General features: G+C 48.9%; 2 protein-coding genes across 4 annotated transcripts in view; both read left to right on the top strand.

The window, feature by feature from the left end:
• Window positions 1-1,641: 1,641 nt before the first annotated feature.
• On the top strand, window positions 1,642-11,998 carry SLC25A38 (solute carrier family 25 member 38). 3 transcript variants are annotated; one of them, XM_040636935.1, is made up of 7 exons: window positions 1,646-2,066; window positions 6,198-6,319; window positions 6,933-7,017; window positions 7,696-7,875; window positions 8,114-8,282; window positions 9,667-9,833; window positions 11,217-11,998. In XM_040636935.1, exons 1-7 carry the CDS (start codon window positions 1,998-2,000, stop codon window positions 11,337-11,339), a joined length of 915 nt encoding a protein of 304 aa, XP_040492869.1. In that variant the 5' UTR covers window positions 1,646-1,997; the 3' UTR covers window positions 11,340-11,998. The 3 variants fall into 3 exon arrangements, with proteins under 3 accessions (XP_040492872.1, XP_040492869.1, XP_040492871.1); XM_040636937.1 differs by lacking the exon at window positions 1,646-2,066 and adding an exon at window positions 4,615-4,699; XM_040636938.1 differs by lacking the exon at window positions 9,667-9,833 and having other exon boundaries at window positions 1,642-2,066.
• A 1,159-nt stretch (window positions 11,999-13,157) lies between these two features.
• LOC103680514 (caspase-14) overlaps window positions 13,158-18,242 on the top strand; it is a 29,047-nt gene continuing 23,962 nt past the window's right edge. Inside the window, exons 1-2 of the mRNA XM_040636604.1 lie at window positions 13,158-13,197; window positions 17,489-17,824. Of these exons, the coding sequence (XP_040492538.1) occupies window positions 13,158-13,197; window positions 17,489-17,824 (376 nt within the window). The remainder of the gene's footprint in view (window positions 13,198-17,488; window positions 17,825-18,242) is intronic.

The raw sequence follows: 18,242 nt of genomic DNA, 5'->3' as shown, positions 1-18,242 counted from the left end.
ATTCAACAATCACCAGACAGATCTGTATATGTATTTTTTAATGTTTATGCTTTGCTTAATCCCTTCTGGGGACAAAGAGCCACTTATTGGCTGTTCTTTGTGCCTCAATAGCACAGGAATAAAGTCTTAAAAAACAGCATCTTACTCCCTAAATTATCAGTTTCTTCCCTGACCTAGATTTCCCAGATGGAGACTGGATATTGGAAAGCAGTGAAGCCTGTCACCATGACAAGTTTGGACTTTATTCTGCAGATAACCAGGGACATTGAAGGTGCATACCTGCCTTTTTCAACAGGAGTGTCAGGATCCCAGCAGCAATACTTTTCCACAACTCCGCCAGAGAGGAATAACGGGAAGCTGGGAGACCATAAAGGTTATTCCCCGAGTCCAGATGAGAGATAAACTATAATCTTAAACATCTAGACCAGTGTGGTCTAACAGATATGTAGTGTGAGCCACATGTGTAATTTTTAATATTCCAGTAGCCATATTTTAAAAAAAGGAAAAAGAGGGGTACCTGGGTGGCTAAGTTAGTTAAGCATCTGCCTTTGGCTCAGGTCATGATCCTGGGGTCCTGGGATCAAGTCCCACACTGGGTTCTCTGCTCGGCAGGGACTGCTTCTTTCTCTCTCCCTCTGTTCTCTCTCTGTGTCAAATAAATAAATAAAATCTTAAAAAAAAGGAAAAAGAAATATGTAAAATTAATTTTAACAACATATTTCACCAGATATATCCAAAATATCATTTCAACATGTAATAACAACTATTAATAAGTTATTTTACCATACTGCTGTAAGTCTTAGAAATGAGGTGTATGCAGGTGCCTGGGTGGCTGAGTTGGTTAAGCCTGGGACTCTTTTTTTTTTTTTTAAGATTTTATTTATTTATTTGACACAGAGAGAGAGACAGCCAGCGAGAGAGGGAACACAAGCAGGGGGAGCGTGAGAGGAAGAAGCAGGCTCCTATGGGAATAGCCTGACGTGGGGCTCGATCCCAGAACTCCAGGATCACGCCCTGAGCCGAAGGCAGACGCTTAAGGACTGAGCCACCCAGGAGCCCCAAGCCTGGGACTCTTGACTTCCACTGAGGTCATGATCTCCGGTGTTGAGTTTGAGCCCCAGGTCTCCAAGCTGAAGATTCTCTCTCCCTCTCCCTCTGCCCCCCCCCCCCTTGCTCTAGAAAGAAAGAAAGAAAGAAAGAAAGAAAGAAAGAAAGAAAGAAAGAAGAAGAAAAAAGAAATGCGGTGAATGGATAACTTACAGCACATGTCAATTCTTTCATTAAATTTTAAGCGTTCAAAGGGAAATGTGGGTCTGCCAAAACAATAAAGTTGTTTAACAGAAAAATAATTCACACTGCTTCAATTTTTAATACAAATTAACTAAAATTAAATGCAATTTAAAATTCTGGTCGTCAGTCACACGAGGCACATTTGAAGTTGAACAGGCACAGATGGCTGCGGGGTACTGTATGCCGCAGAGCAAGTCTGGACTGCAAACATGTTCACACCTTGCGCCAGACCTTGCAGCCTGTGGCAGGCCTCCAAGCTCCAGGCGCAGGGAAACCGCGGGTCCTGCAGTTCTGGACATCTTCACCAGGTGGCACTAAAGCCAACACCCTCGTGAGCTCGAGACTGGCGCCCAACCCCGGAAGCGAAATGCCACGGTTGCACGCAGTTCCTACGGCTTTCTCCACCTCCGGATACACCCTCCCTGATCTGGGGTCCAAAAGCGTGCAGCCGGGCAGGATGGCCTGGAGAGCAGAGCCACGGGGTCTGCAAACCTAGTGAGGAGCTGTGAGCAGGTCCGGGTGTGCCAAGCGGAGCCACGCAGGGGCCGTGGGTTGCGCAGACTCGGCCTCCGATTCGCGCGGACCGCAGAGCGCCCGCCTGAGAACGCGTCGCCCGGCCACTGCTGCCGCGTCGCCTTCTGCCGCGAGGTCGGCAGCGCTGGGCCCGAGCTTCCACCAACTGCACCCAGAGCCCAGCCTCCTCTCCAATGTTTCAGAAGTCACGCCCGGCGCTGCTGCAGCCTCAAGATGTCGGAGACAGAGTGGAGACGCTTATGGTAAACTGCGGGGAACGGACATAGGGGTTCCGAAACCGCCGGCTTGTAGAGGGAAATTCGGGAGGTAGCCAAGGGTCAGCGGCCCTCTGGGAACCGTTTCCGCTCCCCGGGTGTGCGCAGAACAGGTTGGGGACGTGGCGGGAGAGGGACGGATTGATCAAGGGGATTGAAAAGGGAAGGGCGAGGGAGGAGAGGAGTTGCAGCCCTCTTGGGACGGACAAGCGACGGTCTTGCTGTTGCTTTGGTGTCCAGGTAGGATGGGCGAAATTGCCGGGGCCTTAGGAGTGTCGGGGACTGTGCCCGTGCGACTCTGAACAACGTGCGAGCGCTCGCGGACGCTGCTTTTGAGTTGAATCCCTAGAGTAACAGAGATGGGAGGACGCCTCGGCAGGTATTTGGACCATGGCAAGGCCCCTAATAGCGCCAAGCCTGAGAAGCGGTGGGTGCCCGAGCGGGCTGAGTCAGGACCACACTGGCCTCTGGGCGGGGAGGGAGGACCCCCTCTGGGTCTCCACCTCCTAGCAGGAGAGCAACTGGTGGAGGCCGCGGCGCTGCGAGGCCACGCCCCTGAGCCTGGATTGGCTGCCGCGGTCGTGCCGCCGGGCCTCCATTGGTGGAGGCGGAGGCGGGGCTGAGCAGGCAGGTCCTGGAGGACCGTCAGGCTGAGTAACCGCTGGCCGTGGGTGGAGGCGGGAAACGCAGGACTTGGAGCCGCGAGGGCATCGGATGGGGGCCAGGTTCGCTCTGAGCTCCGTGTTTCCGTCCGCCAGCGCCGGCCGGCGGGGTGTGGGTGGCTTTTTTAATCCTTAAAAAAGGCAGCGGCTGCGGCTCTACTTTACATCTTTGAAAACGTGCTTACTTATTTCTTTCTGGGTCCTCGAGCTCTGGCCTGGAGATTTGATTGGATTTAGGATTAGCTTTTTTAAAGGGAATTAAGAATTGCTTGTGGAACCTGTTTGCTTAACTACTTAAGTACTACTTACTGCCCCTGTATGCTGTGTATTATTCGGTTGTTTTTGCCTTCCTCCCTCAAAAAAAATTGTTATTCATCGTTTTTATCTTGAATAACTTGGGGCTATTTAGAAAAAAATCAAACGTGTTCAAAGGATGTTCCATGTGACAGTATCTTAAGGCTATTCAAAATGAAAAGTGTAAACTCTGGGGTTTTTTAAAACAATGATATTACCTGTTGTGTTTGGGTTTTTTTGTTTTTTTTTTTTTTTTTAACTAATAGAGGTTAGTCTGTCCAGCTGGCATATACTCTGGGCTAATCGACCAAGAAAATTACAAAGTTAAAAAAGTTACGGGCTCTATGCATTTTTTCAGCAAATATTTATTGAACTAATATGTCCAAGCATTGCACTGTGAAAATAAATACATAAAATAGTACCTGCAGTGAGGGAGGGTGAGTGTGTTGGAGCGTGTGTGTGAAGGACCACAGCCTTAAAACAAATTCCATACAATACCTGTGAGAGTGCTGGGGAAGCAGCACAGAGAACCGCACAGAAGCTGTAACTACATGTCATGCCCACAACATTACCGGAGGAAAGGGCTGAAGGGAGCCTGGGAAGATTATTCTGTCCTGGGATGGGCCATGCAGGGCCCACTACGCTTCAGCCTGTGGAATTGTGCTCAAAGGAGAGCCATATGCAGATTACCTGCAGATGATGTGATTCATTCATTTTTGACTCTTGAACACCTATTGTGCACCAGGCTCCGTGGTCAGTGCTGAAGGTACCACCGTGAACAGGACAGCTACTGGCCTCTTCTGTCCTGGACCCTAAGGGAGACGGGCTCAGATGCAGTGGAAGTACTGAGGAGGAGCACTGAATGCGGATGAGGGGATTAGGGACTTTGTCACAGCAGAGGCCCCCTGCAGGGATGAATCAGACCTGGAAGGAGCTAGGATGGGTTTTCAGAGCCAAGAGGAAGGCAGAGAGAATCCCTGATGGCTGCACCGTGTTGAAGAGGTAGGAAGCTGAGAACACAGGCCGAAAAGGTGACAAAGGGGCAACATGATTCGGGAAGGACCTTGTAAGCCTAGCCAGTGGCCTCAAACCATGTGACATAGGACACATTTGTAACCTCTGTGAGCTATAATTTCATCTGTGAAATGGGTTAGATACCTAGCTTTTGAGAGTGTTGTAAGATCTTACCCCATGCTTCCCCGGGAGCTCAGGGGAGGGTGGGTTAGTAGGGTTGAGCCTGGAGACTGGAAAGGACGCCACTGAAATAGATCGGTGTGGGCCAGCTCTAGCAACACTGAGGGGTCATCAGCAGGACGGGGTCATGAAGCAGTGGGTACAGTGAGGAGTCTTAACGTGTCTCCCAAACTTGCCGCTGGAATATTTTGTGGAGTGGAGTAGAGGCAGAAGTATGCTGAACTATTGACTGGGTTTCCATTTTGGAGTGTGTGTCGGAGCTGCCTGGGGGCCCCTCAGGGAGGGAGTGCTGGGCTGAACTGGCGGTGGGCGTGGTGAAGTGCGGTGCCCTGTGGTGTGGGTGAGGTGGCCCTTAGGGGCTGTGACTGGGGGAGATAAGAGCAACCTCTCAGACTGAGGGTGGAGAGCAGCCTGAAAAGGAGCCCAAAACAAAGAGGCGGCCCGCTGTTTGAAATGCACCAGAGCGGCCACGTAAGAGAAGGCCTAGGGCAAGAAAGGGCTCCTGGGATAGGCAGGTCCTTGGTGAGCGGGAGGGGCAGCTCTAGCTGGATGGCAAGTAGTGGGGGCTGAGGGGTGACTAGCCCAGAAGGAGTAGAAGTGATGTGGCATCAGGCTGGAAAGACAGGGGCTTTGAAGCTTGCTGCCAGAAGGTGCCAGTGGAAGGATGAGACCGGGAGGTGCAGACCATGGGAATACGGTTTAGCATATCCGCAGCCCCCCTCCCCCCTTGGGGGACAGGGAGTGGCAAGATGACAGACTGGCCAGGTAGACACATTTTGCTTGTTTGTATGTGTTGTGTTATCACTTTTGTCACCCCTGAATATTTTACAAGCCGTTTGAACAGAATTATGACCTCCAGTATTTATTATGTGAATTTTTTTAGTCTTTTAAGTGGTTCCAGTTCTGATTTGAAACTTGATCATTTGGTAGATATGTGAAGTGATCTCTTCCCTGTGAAACAAAAAACCCACGGGTTACAAACATTTTAGTTCTGGGTTGGTGGCTGTATAGGTCCGTCAACTTCCTCTTCAGAGTGTCTTAGGACAGCAGTTGTCAGTGCATGCAAGAATAATAGTGTGACTGCCATTTAATGAGGAGAGAAGATTTTTTTTTTTGATTGGAGTTTGCCAAGTTTCTTGTTTGGAGAAGAAGGCTTTTCTTTCCTGGTTGGATTTTTAAACGTGACCTTTCACAAGCGTTTGTGATCGAGTGGATTCTGAGGCAAGCCGTGAGGCCTCTAGCGTGGTGGGCTCAAGGAAGTACATTTAGTCTTTGCCCTTCCAGGTGGTGCCTCTAGATTAGCCAGGGTGTGTGACTGTCCTGGTTTAAGGGAGAGCCAGCAGACCCAGGGGTAGGGAGGCTGTTGGTCTGTCACACCATCTGCGATCTGCTTAGGTCCCAGTGAGATGCGTGGGTACAGGAGAAAGGGAAAGCTTTTAAATTAAGGAAATACATAGGTTTTACAGGAAGTGGTCATGTTTTACATTGAAACTGAGCTTATGGTTTCACTTTCTTTTTCTCACTCCTGTAAATATCTACAGATCCTATAACCAAGAGAGCCTGGCAACCAGCAGTTCACACACTAGGTTCAGTTGATTTTGCTTCTGTGAAGATAAGCGGATGGCCACTGACTTTTATCCTCAGGACAGGGAGGGAGGTGTGGTTGGCGGCCCAATTCACAGGTGGACAAAGACGTGTTGCTCAGTAGGACCCTCACTGCTCATTCTCGGTGGTACTAAGTCCAGAGAGATCCCCTCTAGCCGGGTTTTATGTTTTCTACGGCATTCCAGCAGTGTTAATTCCTTGGTACACTTTTCCCTTCTCTGAAGTGGGAGGATGATACAGGGCACCAGCAGGTGGTTAGCAGGTGGTTTTCGAAGGCACCCTTCAGAGGAAATGACTGCGCTCGGTGTGGAGAAAGCTGAGGCCCGAGGCCAAGTTGCTCACTCCGTGTTCTCTTGCCCTGAAGTTGCATCCGGTGATCAAGGCTTTCCTGTGTGGCTCCATCAGTGGGACCTGCTCCACCCTCCTTTTTCAACCCCTGGATCTCCTCAAAACACGCCTGCAGACTCTCCAGCCCTCAGCACACGGGTAAGGCCCACTGCCCACCCCCCCCGCCCCCGCCCCGTCTCTCTGAGGAACGGGTTTCAACAACTGCTCTCAGACACAGGAGCCGCTCAACTGTGTTAAGTCAACTGCCATTCTGTTGGATGCTTCAAGAGAAACATGGGCCTTGCCCAACTTCTCTTTGACACTTCCTATTAATGAAATGGGGTCCTGCTCTGGGGGTACCTTCCTGGGATCTGCCCTGGTGACATTTGCATTTTACTATGCTAGCCTGTAATGTCGTACTGTGCTGTCTCAAACGAGTAGCATTGGTGGTTTTCTGGAAATAATGTGAGTATCAAGTGTCTCTTTTATGCCCCACATTGAGCTCAGCACCGTGGGAAGTATACCAAATGCATGTAACATGGGAGGTCATCCCATTGCTTGCAGTGTGAATCAACAGATAAACAGGTATGTGCCAAATCATGAACATATGGGAATTTAGGGTTATTCCAAGATTTGTTGTAGAGATTCTTGAGTCCTCTTAGGGAAGAACCATACCAAGAAGTTTTCGGATGGGAAGTACTTTTATGACAACTGGGTCTAAGTGTTTTTTGTTTTTTGTTTTCTTCCCTGCCTCCATTTTGTCTGCTTTCAGATCCAGACGTGTCGGGATGCTGGCTGTGCTCTTGAAGGTGGTTCGCACGGAGAGCATTCTGGGCCTTTGGAAAGGGATGTCCCCTGTAAGCTGCCTTTTGGGTCTTGTACTCTCTGCTGTCATAGCTAGCCCTTTCTCATGCACCTCACATATCCCCTCTTGTAAGGATAGCTGAGCGCTGGAAGCGGTGGGAGGACTTGTGTGGTCTTCCTGTCTCATGTTCCCGCTCGCTCCTGTTGGAGGGCTCCGGGAAATATCTTTGTGCCCTAGATACTGCTTGTTGGAGCAGTAGCAAGTCTAGAGCAGACGCAGCTGGTGCTCCCAGCTGCCAGCGTATCCCTGCCCTTGCCCTTCAGTGCAAGCAGGCCACACCTGCGTTTCCTTACCTCCAGGCTTCTCTGGCCCTAAGAACTCAATTTGCTGGGAGCAGCAAGGCACAGATGCTCATCCCAGCTCAGTGAAAGATGACAGTTGATGTTTAAAAGCCTCACTCACCCTCCTCAGCTGGAGGGCGAACTCTGAGGTGCCCTACACTGATTCCCAGAGTGCCCCCAAAGGGGCTCTGTTGCCCAGGGCAGTAATGAGTTAGGTAGCCTGCCCTTCGTTGGCTGCCTTCTCCTCAAGCCCCCATTCTTTTATTGGTGTTCCTGCCACACTTCAATCAACTACTTGCATGCAAATCCCTGTCTTCTGTGAAAACCCACTAAGACAGTATCTTAGTGTCGGTCTGGGATTTCTTTCCTCCCTCTGACTTGTTCTGCAGTCCATCGTGAGGTGTGTCCCTGGCATTGGCATCTACTTCGGCACTCTCTACTCCTTGAAGCAGTACTTTCTGCGAGGCCATCCCCCCACCGCCCTGGAGTCGGTCATCCTGGGAGTGGGCTCTCGCTCGGTTGCGGGGGTCTGCATGTCACCCATCACTGTGATCAAGACACGGTACGAGGTGAGTCCGACTGCTTTTGGCCTTCGGGGTGGATGAGCAGAGGCACTGGGCTTTTGTCAAGTGGCCAGCGATGTCAAGTCCAGATTTGGAATCTAAAATCGAGGCCATTGTGGTCAGAGAATGCAAGCCACACGGGAACCAGAGCCCTGGTAAATGCCACGTACCCCGAAGTCAGGTGGGTTCCTTGCTCAAACCGAGGACCGCCGCGCCAGCCACTGGTCCTGTGCTTCCTCTGCAGAGCGGGAGGTACGGCTATGAGAGCATCTATGCAGCCCTGAAGAGCATCTATCGCACTGAAGGGCACCGGGGACTTTTCAGCGGCCTGACGGCAACACTCCTTCGTGATGCACCCTTTTCTGGAATCTACCTGATGTTCTACAACCAGACCAAAAACATCATGACCCATGGTATGGACAAAAGAAAGTGTGGTGGGGAAGAGATACCTCCGAGACCTCTATCCTCACCACGTTCTCTGTAATAGGACACTGTTCATTGTTCTTAGCAGAGTTTTAGGAACGGAGCCACGTCAGCCTTGCATCAAGCATCGGGCCGGGTGCTAGGACTCAGTGGTGGTTGTGACAGATTTGGCCCCTGCAGAAGGCCTGCAATAATACCTCGCAGATTTGCCTGAGCTTTAGATTGCTGGGTCCTGCCCTAGGGCCTCCTAAATCAGAAACGTTGGGGTCAGACCTGGGAGTCTGTATTTCTCAAGAAGCACTTGATCTGATTCTTATCAGACACCTTTGATAAGGTTAGGGAGGTTAGCACCTCCCCTGCTGTGTTCCCAGCTAAAGTGGTTTTGAGCCCTCCATTTGGGTGGAGAGCAAGGTGCCAGACCTCAGGCATCCTGGCAGACCCACGCCGCCAGGAAGCTGTTGGTCATGACGGGGGCACAGAAAGTGGGCTGTGAACATCCACCAGAGCAGAGCCAGGTTCCGATGGAAACACATCCTGTGGAATGAACCTGCATGCAGTAAGGTGTCTCTGGAGAATTTGAGCAAGGAAATGCAACCAAGGTCGGGAAAACTGGCATGCCTCCATCAGGACGGTGGTAATCCAGTCGAGTTGGGGTGCTTTAGGAGTTTGCTGCCTTGCTGCAGGCACCAGGAGGCCTGATACTGCAGGTCACAGCCTTATGTTGCCACAGAAAGTTAGGGCAATAAAGGAGCTTGGTGTATATTTTTGACCTCTCTTTATGTATAATTGTCCACTGCAATCCATTTAAGAGTAAGTTGCAGGAGTGATGCCCCTTTACCCTTAAATACCTCCGTGTGTGTTTCCCAAGAACAAAGATATTCTAACCATCTCCTCAAAATCGGGGAATTTAACATAGATACTGTTCTTTAGTCTCCAGTGCCTGTATCAGGAAGCTTGTGACATCGGTTTAACCCATTGTGGGCGATGTTAAGTTTTTATCACTTGAACGAGATGGTGTCTACACTGAAAACTCGCCTTTTCTTTTGTAATTTGGAAGCATCTGTGGGGAGGGGGAGATACTTTGAATCTGTATAAATCTATATAAAACATCCTGTTCCTTTCCCCCGAATGTTTGAGCCTCAGTCAGTGATTCTTACCGGAATCAATTATGATGGTGATGGTTGTAAAAAAGGCAAATTTTAACTCCATTACTCCCATTTACATTTAGTTATACCTTTAAATGTTTACTTCTTAACCCTCTTTGAAACTAGACCCTTGTGACTTTGCAAAGAATTAGTGGGCAACTTGTTATTGACATTTATGTGATGAATGTGAGATTCATTTGTAACCGAATGTTGCCTTTGTCTTGTTCAGACCAGTTGGATACAGTCCTTATTCCCGCTGTAAATTTCAGCTGTGGGATCTTTGCTGGCATTCTGGCCTCCCTGGTGACTCAGCCTGCGGATGTTATCAAAACTCATATGCAGCTCTCCCCAATGAAATTTCGGTGGATTGGCCAGGCAGTGACACTCATTTTCAAAGTAAGGCTGTGGAGTAAATATTGCTGCTTATTGTGGTTAAGGCTCGCTCGCTCTTTCTCTCTAGAATGGTAGCTGATGTCCTTTACACATGAGAATCAGCTGGGGAGCTTTAAAAAGTCCCCACCCCCAGGTCACAGCCTGGGCTGCTTCTCTCTGAATCTCTGAAGGGGGTGAAGCCTGGATCAGTCGCTAAGTTCCCCAGCAATTCCAAAGTATTGCCAAGGTTGAGAATCACTGCTGAAAACGTATGGTTGGCTGTGGGTTGTTGTGGGGGGAACTGGCTACATTAGGACAACCTGTGATACTAGTTAAACTTGGCGGATTGCTGGGATTCCACCCCAGACCTATCAGGTCAGGCAGTCTGGGAGGGCGTAGTCAGCTGATGATCAGGGACCTAGGAAGAACTCAAGTCAGAAAAAAATCACAAACACATTATTTGGTCTCTAGAAATTTGCTCTAATGCAAATGGACAAACGGTATTATTGAAGAGAAAAATACAGTAGACGTAAAGTACACTTAAGCACCATTTAAAAGCCACTGAGTTGGTCCTTTGGAAGCATGCAGTGTTATCACATACCAGATATTCCTGTTCAAGCTAAGTTTGTCCCTACATTTTAATAGTTTTCTGTATGTTTCAGTTTTTCTACGTGGCAGAGGAAACAACGCCAGCATACACATGGTGTATCTGTCTCGCCCGAGATGTAAACACATATTTGTGAATCTTATCATATTCCTCACCCTGCTTGGGTTGCCTGCCTTCTTATTCTCTGAACCTAAAAGCCTAAACTTTGAAAATAATATTCTTCAGTATGTATGAAAATGGCAGGAATGATAACGATAGGAATGAATAAATTAGTCCAGATTATGAAGGAGGAGTAAGAGGTGTTTTTTCTTTAATGCTTATGTGGGACCTTCAAGAGCATACAATGAATTATGCAAAAATGCTCCCTGTAGGCAGACAAATCACCAAAAAGGCACCTTTTCCTCCATCCTGGAGCCAGGGCCTAGGGCTTGGCATGCAGATCGTGGCCTGGATTTCAGCTGCCATTTGGGGCTTGGTGCTTATGGGATCTGTGCAAGCTATACAGCTGTATATGGCAATCCTGTAGAAAGATTTTTCAGAAAAGATTTTCAGAAATAAATTCTCCTGAATAAAGCAAGCCTAAATGATACTTTTAGCCAAAAATTACGTGAAAATGTTTCTGCAAAAAAAGTTTTTTTCATCATCTCCTTGGACCCATTATTCATCGTTTTGCCATAATCTATAAACAACCCCAAACTGAGGCTCACAAATGGGGTAACAAAGACCCTCACTCTCGCACTACATGTGTTCATTGTGTTGCTACTCTGCTTCCAGAGTGTTGATGTTGGTTTTTCTCGTAGGATTATGGGCTACGTGGCTTCTTCCAAGGTGGTGTCCCCCGGGCCCTCCGCAGAGCTCTGATGGCAGCGATGGCATGGACCGTGTATGAGGAGATGATGGCCAAGATGGGCCTGAAGTCCTGACCAAGAGGGACTGGGAAAAGACGGGCTCTGTTGCCCTCCCTGGCTCTTGTCAAGGGCTGCTTCGTCTCACTGTCCTGGAGTAAGATGAAGTCCCATCTGGAAAGCCAGGCAGATGTGTCTCCTTCCGTTACCCAGTTTGCGTAGAGAATAGATGGGCCTGACTCAAGCCTTCAGAATCTCCCCAAAGAGGGGCTACTGATGTCTACGGCACACTGGGGAGTGTGGGCTTGCACATCCCTCCAGGCTACTTGAAAAGGCCTTTCTGGAAAGCTCTGTCAGGTGGTTCTGCCTCAGCCACACCTACACCAGGCTGCCTGTTTGGATCCGTTCTTGGGCAAGGATCACACAGCCAGAGAAGCTGTGGCTGCAGAGCTCCCGTGGGGGAAGCCGGTTCTGCGGAGAGAGAGGGGTTCTTGTCACCAGGCTTTAGTCTGTGTCTGGGATGCTGGGAGGATGAGGAAGAAAAGATATCATTACTTAATTGGCTACTAATCACCTTCTCAGAGGCTCTGAAGAAGCAGGGAGAGTGGCTTCTTAGTCTCCTAAGTATCCAAAATAACGAATTTTGTTCTTGGCCTCTGCAATGTTTCAATTCTAAATTGTTCTGGCATTTTTTCTGCAGCTAAAGTTCACGTCAATAAAGTGAAGCACTTTATCATTGAAAACTGTTTGGAAAACCTAAATAGTGTCCTTACTGTGTTTTTTTTTTTTTTTTAAGATTTTATTTATTTATTCAACAGAGATAGAGACAGTCAGCGAGAGAGGGAACACAAGCAGGGGGAGTGGGAGAGGAAGAAGCAGGCTCATAGGGGAAGAGCCTGATGTGGGGCTCGATCCCAGAACGCCGGGATCACGCCCTGAGCCGAAGGCAGACGCTTAACTGCTGTGCCACCCAGGTGCCCCCTTACTGTGTTCTGAAATAACCCAGTAGTCTAAGGTGGCTGGCTCTTGACCCATATAGGTCCTGAAATCTAAACATTTTTTTTTTAAACATCTTTATTTCACACATTGTACACTTCACTCATGTCAGATGAAGCCATTCAGTGATTTTTAGTGACTTTACTGAGTGGTGCAGCCATCACAATGAATCTGTTTTAGAACCAGTCTTCCCATAGGAAGATCTCAGATTTACAATTAATCCTCATTCTGAGCCCCAGCCCTCAGCTGCCATCGTTCTGCTTTCTATCTATAATTTGCCTTTACTGTACACTTCATATAGTCATACGGTTTGTAGCCTCTTACATCTGGCTTCTTTCACTTAGCGTAATGTTTTTGAGGTTTCTCCATGTGGCATGTTCAACACGGTCCCTTTTTTTTTGTTTATGGCCAAATAATACCATATGCCCGTCTGAGATTTTGTGTTCATTCATCCGTTGATGAGTATTTGAATGGTTTCCACTCTGGGGCTCTTATGAATAATGCCACTATGAACATTCATGTACAGGTGTTTGTGTGGACCTGTGTTTTCATAGATGCCCAGGAGTGGAACTGCCGGATCATGTGGTAACTGTTGAATCATTTGGGAAGCTACCAGACTGGGTACCATTCTGCATTCTCACCCGTAGTGCAGAAGGGTTCGGGTTTCCCCACAACCTCATCAACACTTGTTTTGTTTATTTAGCCACACTCGGGGGTTCCCAGGTCTTTCAACTTTCAAACTTAGGAAAGAGCCATTGTATTATCCAGACAGCAGGAAGGGGAATTTGGGGTCTCCTGGTTAAAAATATGGGCTGTGATGTAGGTGGTTCTAGATGGAAAACCTGGTTCTCTACTTACTTACAACATACTTGTAATTGTTCCTGGAAAGTGGGGATCGTAATGGTGAGGGTGAAAGGAGCAGATGTTTCTGGCATCCTAGGTTAGTTTCCTAGGGCTGCCGTAACAAATTACCACAAATTGGGTAGCTTCTAGCAAAAACGTATTCTCAGTTCTGGAGCCTATGAGTCTGAAATCCAAGTATCAGCGGGGACATACGTTCTCTGAAGGCTCTAGGGGAGGATAGCTCTGGTCTCTCCAGGCTTCTTGGTGGTTGCTGGCAATTCTGGGGATTCATCACTCCAATTTGCCGCCTCTCTCCACAAAGCCTCCTGTGCATCTGTCTGTCCAAATTTCAAGGACACTGTAATTGGTTTAGGGCCTACCCTCCTAGAATGACCTCAACCTGATTGCATCTACAAAGACCCTATTTCCAAATAAGGTCACATTTTTAGGAACTAGGGGGTTATTAGGAACTAGGGTGGGACTTAGGACTCCCCGGGTATTCTTTGGAAGGATACAATTTGACCTCCGACACATACTAAGTTTATAAGTTTTTAAGTTTAGGCTGTAGGTTAAAGTGTCCTATTCAAAATAATAGAGCAGTATAGGAGAGGACAGATAGGATCCTAATCTCAGTGGCACTGAAGCCACCAGTACTTGGTGACCTGTGTGCGTGAGGCCCTGTGCCAGGGAGAGTAAGAGATGGGGTAAGACTGGAAATGCGTGCTGGGACAGGAATGGAGGGAAGGCAGGTCACCATGGATGTAGTGACTGCCTCCTAAGAACTTAGTCTCTGACCCTCATCTTAGGCCAGGGGAGCCTAATGCCAGTGGGGGCCTTCCCAGGGGCTCTTGGTGGGGGAGGGGCAGAGATGAGGCCCGAGGTATAGGCTTCACTCGAATTTGCTCACCTTATACTTGGCTGGTGAATTTTCAGTCACAAGAGTCACCTATGCTCATTATGATGTGGCTTTGGAATACAGGTAAGGTTCAGTGGAGTGGGGTTCGCAGCTGATGACCAAGAAAGAATTCTTTTTTTTTTTTTTTTTAAGATTTTATTTATCTATTTGACAGAGATAGAGACAGCCAGTGAGAGAGGGAACACAAGCAGGGGGAGTGGGAGAGGAAGAAGCAGGCTCATAGCAGAGGAGCCTGATGTGGGGCTCGATCCCATAATGCCAGGATCACGCCCTGAGCCGAAGGCAGACGCTTAACCGCTGTGCCACCCAGGCGCCTCCCAAGAAAGAATTCTTGAGACATCTTTGGTGCAAAATGTTGGTTTTATTAAAGCATGGGGACAGGACCCGTGGGCAGAAAGAGCTGCTGCACCGGAGTATGAAAGGTGGCTGATTATATACTAGGGGTTTGGGGGAGGTAAGGAAAGGGAGTTTTTCAAAAGGATTTTTATGTGTTAAAGTAAATTCACAGGATTCTGGGGGCCTTGCCATTGTCAAGTTAAGGTTGTTTTTCCTCTAGCAAGGCATTAACATAAAGGTAGCTGGGAGCTTCTTGGAGGAACATTACACTGCCCTCTTCAAATATCAATGGGCTGCAGGTTATAAGGACATTCAATTGTATCTACATTTCCTTCTGGAAGATACGTTATTGATAGAAGTGCTTTGTTCTTATAAAATGCGCATACACTTGTAAAGTGAGGGAGACAGACAGGTCTTGCAGGATGGTGATCTCTGTAAGTTAATTATTTGTTTTTCCTTTCCTTAGCTTTAGGGCAGCCAGCAGTGCCTGAGGAATGTCTCTTCTAAATCCCATCTGAGGGGGAGGGGGGTTGTGGGGTGCTAGCTTCTGCTTTGCCCTCAGCTTGCCTTCTGTTCCCTCATCAATTAGAATGTTCTTTTGGGGTAAGATAATAATAAATAATAATAATAATGGGAGAAACACTCTAATTTCCTCCACACATGGAGCAGAACTGGAATTTGCCCTTTTTAACCCTGATTCTAAAGGCAAGTGGCCCTGGATAGCTCCATATCCCAGGTCCCAAGAATTTGTTTTTCCTCTTCTTGCAGTCTGTCACAGCTATTAAGGTTTGTGAGTTTCAGCTGGCTGGAAACAGTGCCCAGTGCCCTTTTAAATTGATTTGTTCCTGGCTGCCTCAGACTTAAAGCAAATTATTTAGAGGCAGAGCTTTGTGGAAGGAAGCACTCATCTGGCCACTACAGATAAGGCCTAGTAAGGCATGGGCAAAACAGGACAGAAGCAAAGCTTTCAAGTTGTTATATTCAGTTTCCAAAAATATATTACAAAATATTTCAGTCACAAAGAGTAGAGCGAATGGTACATTGGCCCTTCATTCCCATCTCTGAGATGAAATGATTATCAGGATTTTGCTACCCTTATCTTTCTACTGTCCCTCTTATGAAGGCTTTAAAAAAGCAGATTCCAGACATCACACCATTTCACCCTTCCATAGTTCATCTCTAAAAATTTGCATCTCAGGGCGCCTGGGTAGCTCAGTCGGTTGTGTCTGCCTTCAGCTCAGGTCATGATCCCAGAGTCCTGGGATCAAGTCCCCGCATCGGGTTCCCTCCTTGGCAGGGAGACCACTTCCCCCTCTCCCTCTGTTGCTTACCCCTGCTTGTGCTCGTTCATTCTATCTCACAAATAAAATCTTTTAAAAATAATAAAAATTTGCATCTCTAAAAATAATGAACATTTTTCTTACATAACTACAATGTTATTATCCCACCTGGAAAACGTTAGCAAATTTGTTGCGTATCATCCAATACCCAGCCCATATTCACATTTCCAGTTGTCTCAAAATGGATTTTTTAGGGGTGCCTGGCTGGCTCAGTCTGGAGCAAACCCACTAGATATCAGGGTTGTGAATTGGAGCCCCACGTTCAGTGTAGATGATGTGGGATACAAAGATAGAAAGAACTGTAGATAAGATTAAATATCCTGATAACCTGCAGCCCTTTGACAAATATTTGAGGCAGGCAAATTATAAAGTTCCTCCAGGAAGCTCCCACCTCTTTATGCTAATGCCTTGCTAGAGGGAAAAACCACCTCAGTAGGCAATAGCAAGGCCTCAGGTTTCCAGTGATTCTTCTTTAGCATATGAAAATCTTTTTGGAACTTCCCTTTATTTCCTCCAACCACAAAGTGTATGATCAGTTGCCCCGCACAATCCTGGGGCAGCAGCAGTATTTTCTGTCCTCGAGTCCATCCTCATGCTTTAATAAAATCACCTTTTGCACAAAAGATGTCACAAGAATTCTTTCTTGACCCTTGACTCAAACCTCACCAACATTCCAAAACTACATTATAGAGATTACTTAAAAATAAAATCTTAAGGATGGTTCAGTTGGTTAAGCCTCTGACTCTTGGTTTGGGCTCAGGTCCTGATCTCAGGGCTGTGGGATGAAGCCACCCTGAGCTCCTGCTCAGCCCGGCGTCAGGTTGAAGATTCTCTCTCTGGTCTCCCTCCTCCCCCCCAGCTTGTGTGAGCGGGATCTCTCAAATATTTTTAAAAACGAAAACTTTAAAAAGAAAGGAAAAGTATTTTTTACAGTTGGCTTATTAGGATCGGGATGCAAACAAGGTCCTGAGATTCCTTCACCAGATCTCCCAAAGGGTAAATAATTTTGATGCGAACCACAATTTGAGTGAGTTCCTTAGGGCCTCCTCCAATCAGAGAACCTAACAGCAGTGACAGTAATGGGCAGTTGCCAAGCTGAGAGCTGCTCCCCAAAGCAACGTCCTTTCTGTGCCCCCCCAGGCTGAGCAGTTTGCATTTCCAACTTCCNGCTGACTTCAAATTCTCAAGTCTCAACCTTTTCACCACTCCGTCTCCAAAAAAAGCTGGCTGAATGCAATAGTCTCTAGGTGTTATTTCAGCTTCCAGGGTCTTCCCAGTGGTTCTTCCAAGTGGGAGCTAGTGGGTTAGGTATCCGATAAACACTCTGGATCTAAGATCAGTGGTTCTCAAAGCAGGCTGCACATTGGAATCACCTGAAGAGCTTTAAAAACTGCTGAAGTCTGGGTCTGCCACCCAGAAATTCGAATGTAATCAAGCCAGGTTGTGGCTTGGGCATGAGGAGTTTTAAGTTACCCTAACGTGAAGGCGTGGCAGAGAACCACGGAGGAGCAGGGTTCCCACTAGGTTCTCCTTAACCAGCTCCAAGGGTTAAGCGGGCGCTGGGGGCGGGGCTTCAAGGCAGGGGCGGGGCCGGAGAGGAAATAGGGCGGGAGAGTCCAGGTCAACCCGGCCAGCACGCCAGGCTGCTGAAGAAACAAGCGGAAACGCCTCCGTTTTTCAAAACAAAGAGGAGAAGCGGGAGGCGTGCGCGGTCTGCGGGGCACTGACCTGGGCAGTTGGTCCGTCGGGCCCGGGCCCTTCAGCATCTTTGGGTGGCGATGGAGAGAGGCCTTGAGAGCTGCGGGCGCCCGGAGTCCAACGGCCTCCGGGCGCTGGCCCACCCTCGGCCGTGAAGGAGCTGTGGAGCCGCGTGCTGGAGACCCTGAACCTGCTGTCCCCGCAGGAGCTGAGCAACTTCCGCATCCTGCTCAAGTCGGTGGACGAGGAGACGCGCGTGACCCCCTGGCGGCTGGAGCTGGAGGGCAAGAGCAAGGAAGGGCTGGCCCGTCTCCTGGTCCAGCACTACTGCGAGCCTGCCGCCGCTTCGCGCGTCCTCATCAAGGTGTTGCAGCAGCTCCGCCGCGCCGACCTGCTCCAGCGCTGGCAGGACGCCGCCGCCACTTACGACCGGGGTGAGCTGGGGGCCGCCAGGTGCCCGGCTGGGGGCGGGGCCTGGTGAGCCGGGGGGCTGCGGGTTCTGGGGCTGGGGGGGCCGGCTGGTGTAAGCGCGGGGTTTGGCCCGGCTGCCCGGGGGTTCCCGGCCCAGCTTGGGGGCGGGGTACCCCGTTTGACTCGGGGTGCTGAGGCCAGCGGAGCGAGGAGCGGGCGGGCGCCCTGGGAACCAATGACGCGCGGCGGGAAGTGGGAGCCTGGGGCAAGCGGTCCCGAGTTGCCGTTCCCGAACGCGGAATGGAATGACCCACTGAAGAGCAGCCATCGGGATCTACCAGCACATTTTGGGGTGGGTTCAGAGATCAGATCGACTCAGCAGGCCTGAGATGCTTTGTCAACGTGCACCTTCAAGAGATGATGATGTGGGAGGTTTCTAAA

This window comes from Ursus maritimus, unplaced genomic scaffold (genome assembly GCF_017311325.1).
Source record: "Ursus maritimus isolate PB19 unplaced genomic scaffold, ASM1731132v1 scaffold_20, whole genome shotgun sequence".
Classification (NCBI taxonomy): domain Eukaryota; kingdom Metazoa; phylum Chordata; class Mammalia; order Carnivora; family Ursidae; genus Ursus; species Ursus maritimus.
This window is presented reverse-complemented; position numbering and strand designations above follow the sequence as displayed.

Bases quoted from the DNA above. Each gene is read 5' to 3' on its own strand.
- SLC25A38 (XM_040636935.1), top strand. From the start codon at position 1,998: ATGTTTCAGAAGTCACGCCCGGCGCTGCTGCAGCCTCAAGATGTCGGA. The intron at 7,018-7,695 runs GTAAGCTGCCTT...CTTGTTCTGCAG, and splicing joins TTTGGAAAGGGATGTCCCCT to TCCATCGTGAGGTGTGTCCC. The intron at 7,876-8,113 runs GTGAGTCCGACT...CTTCCTCTGCAG, and splicing joins TGATCAAGACACGGTACGAG to AGCGGGAGGTACGGCTATGA.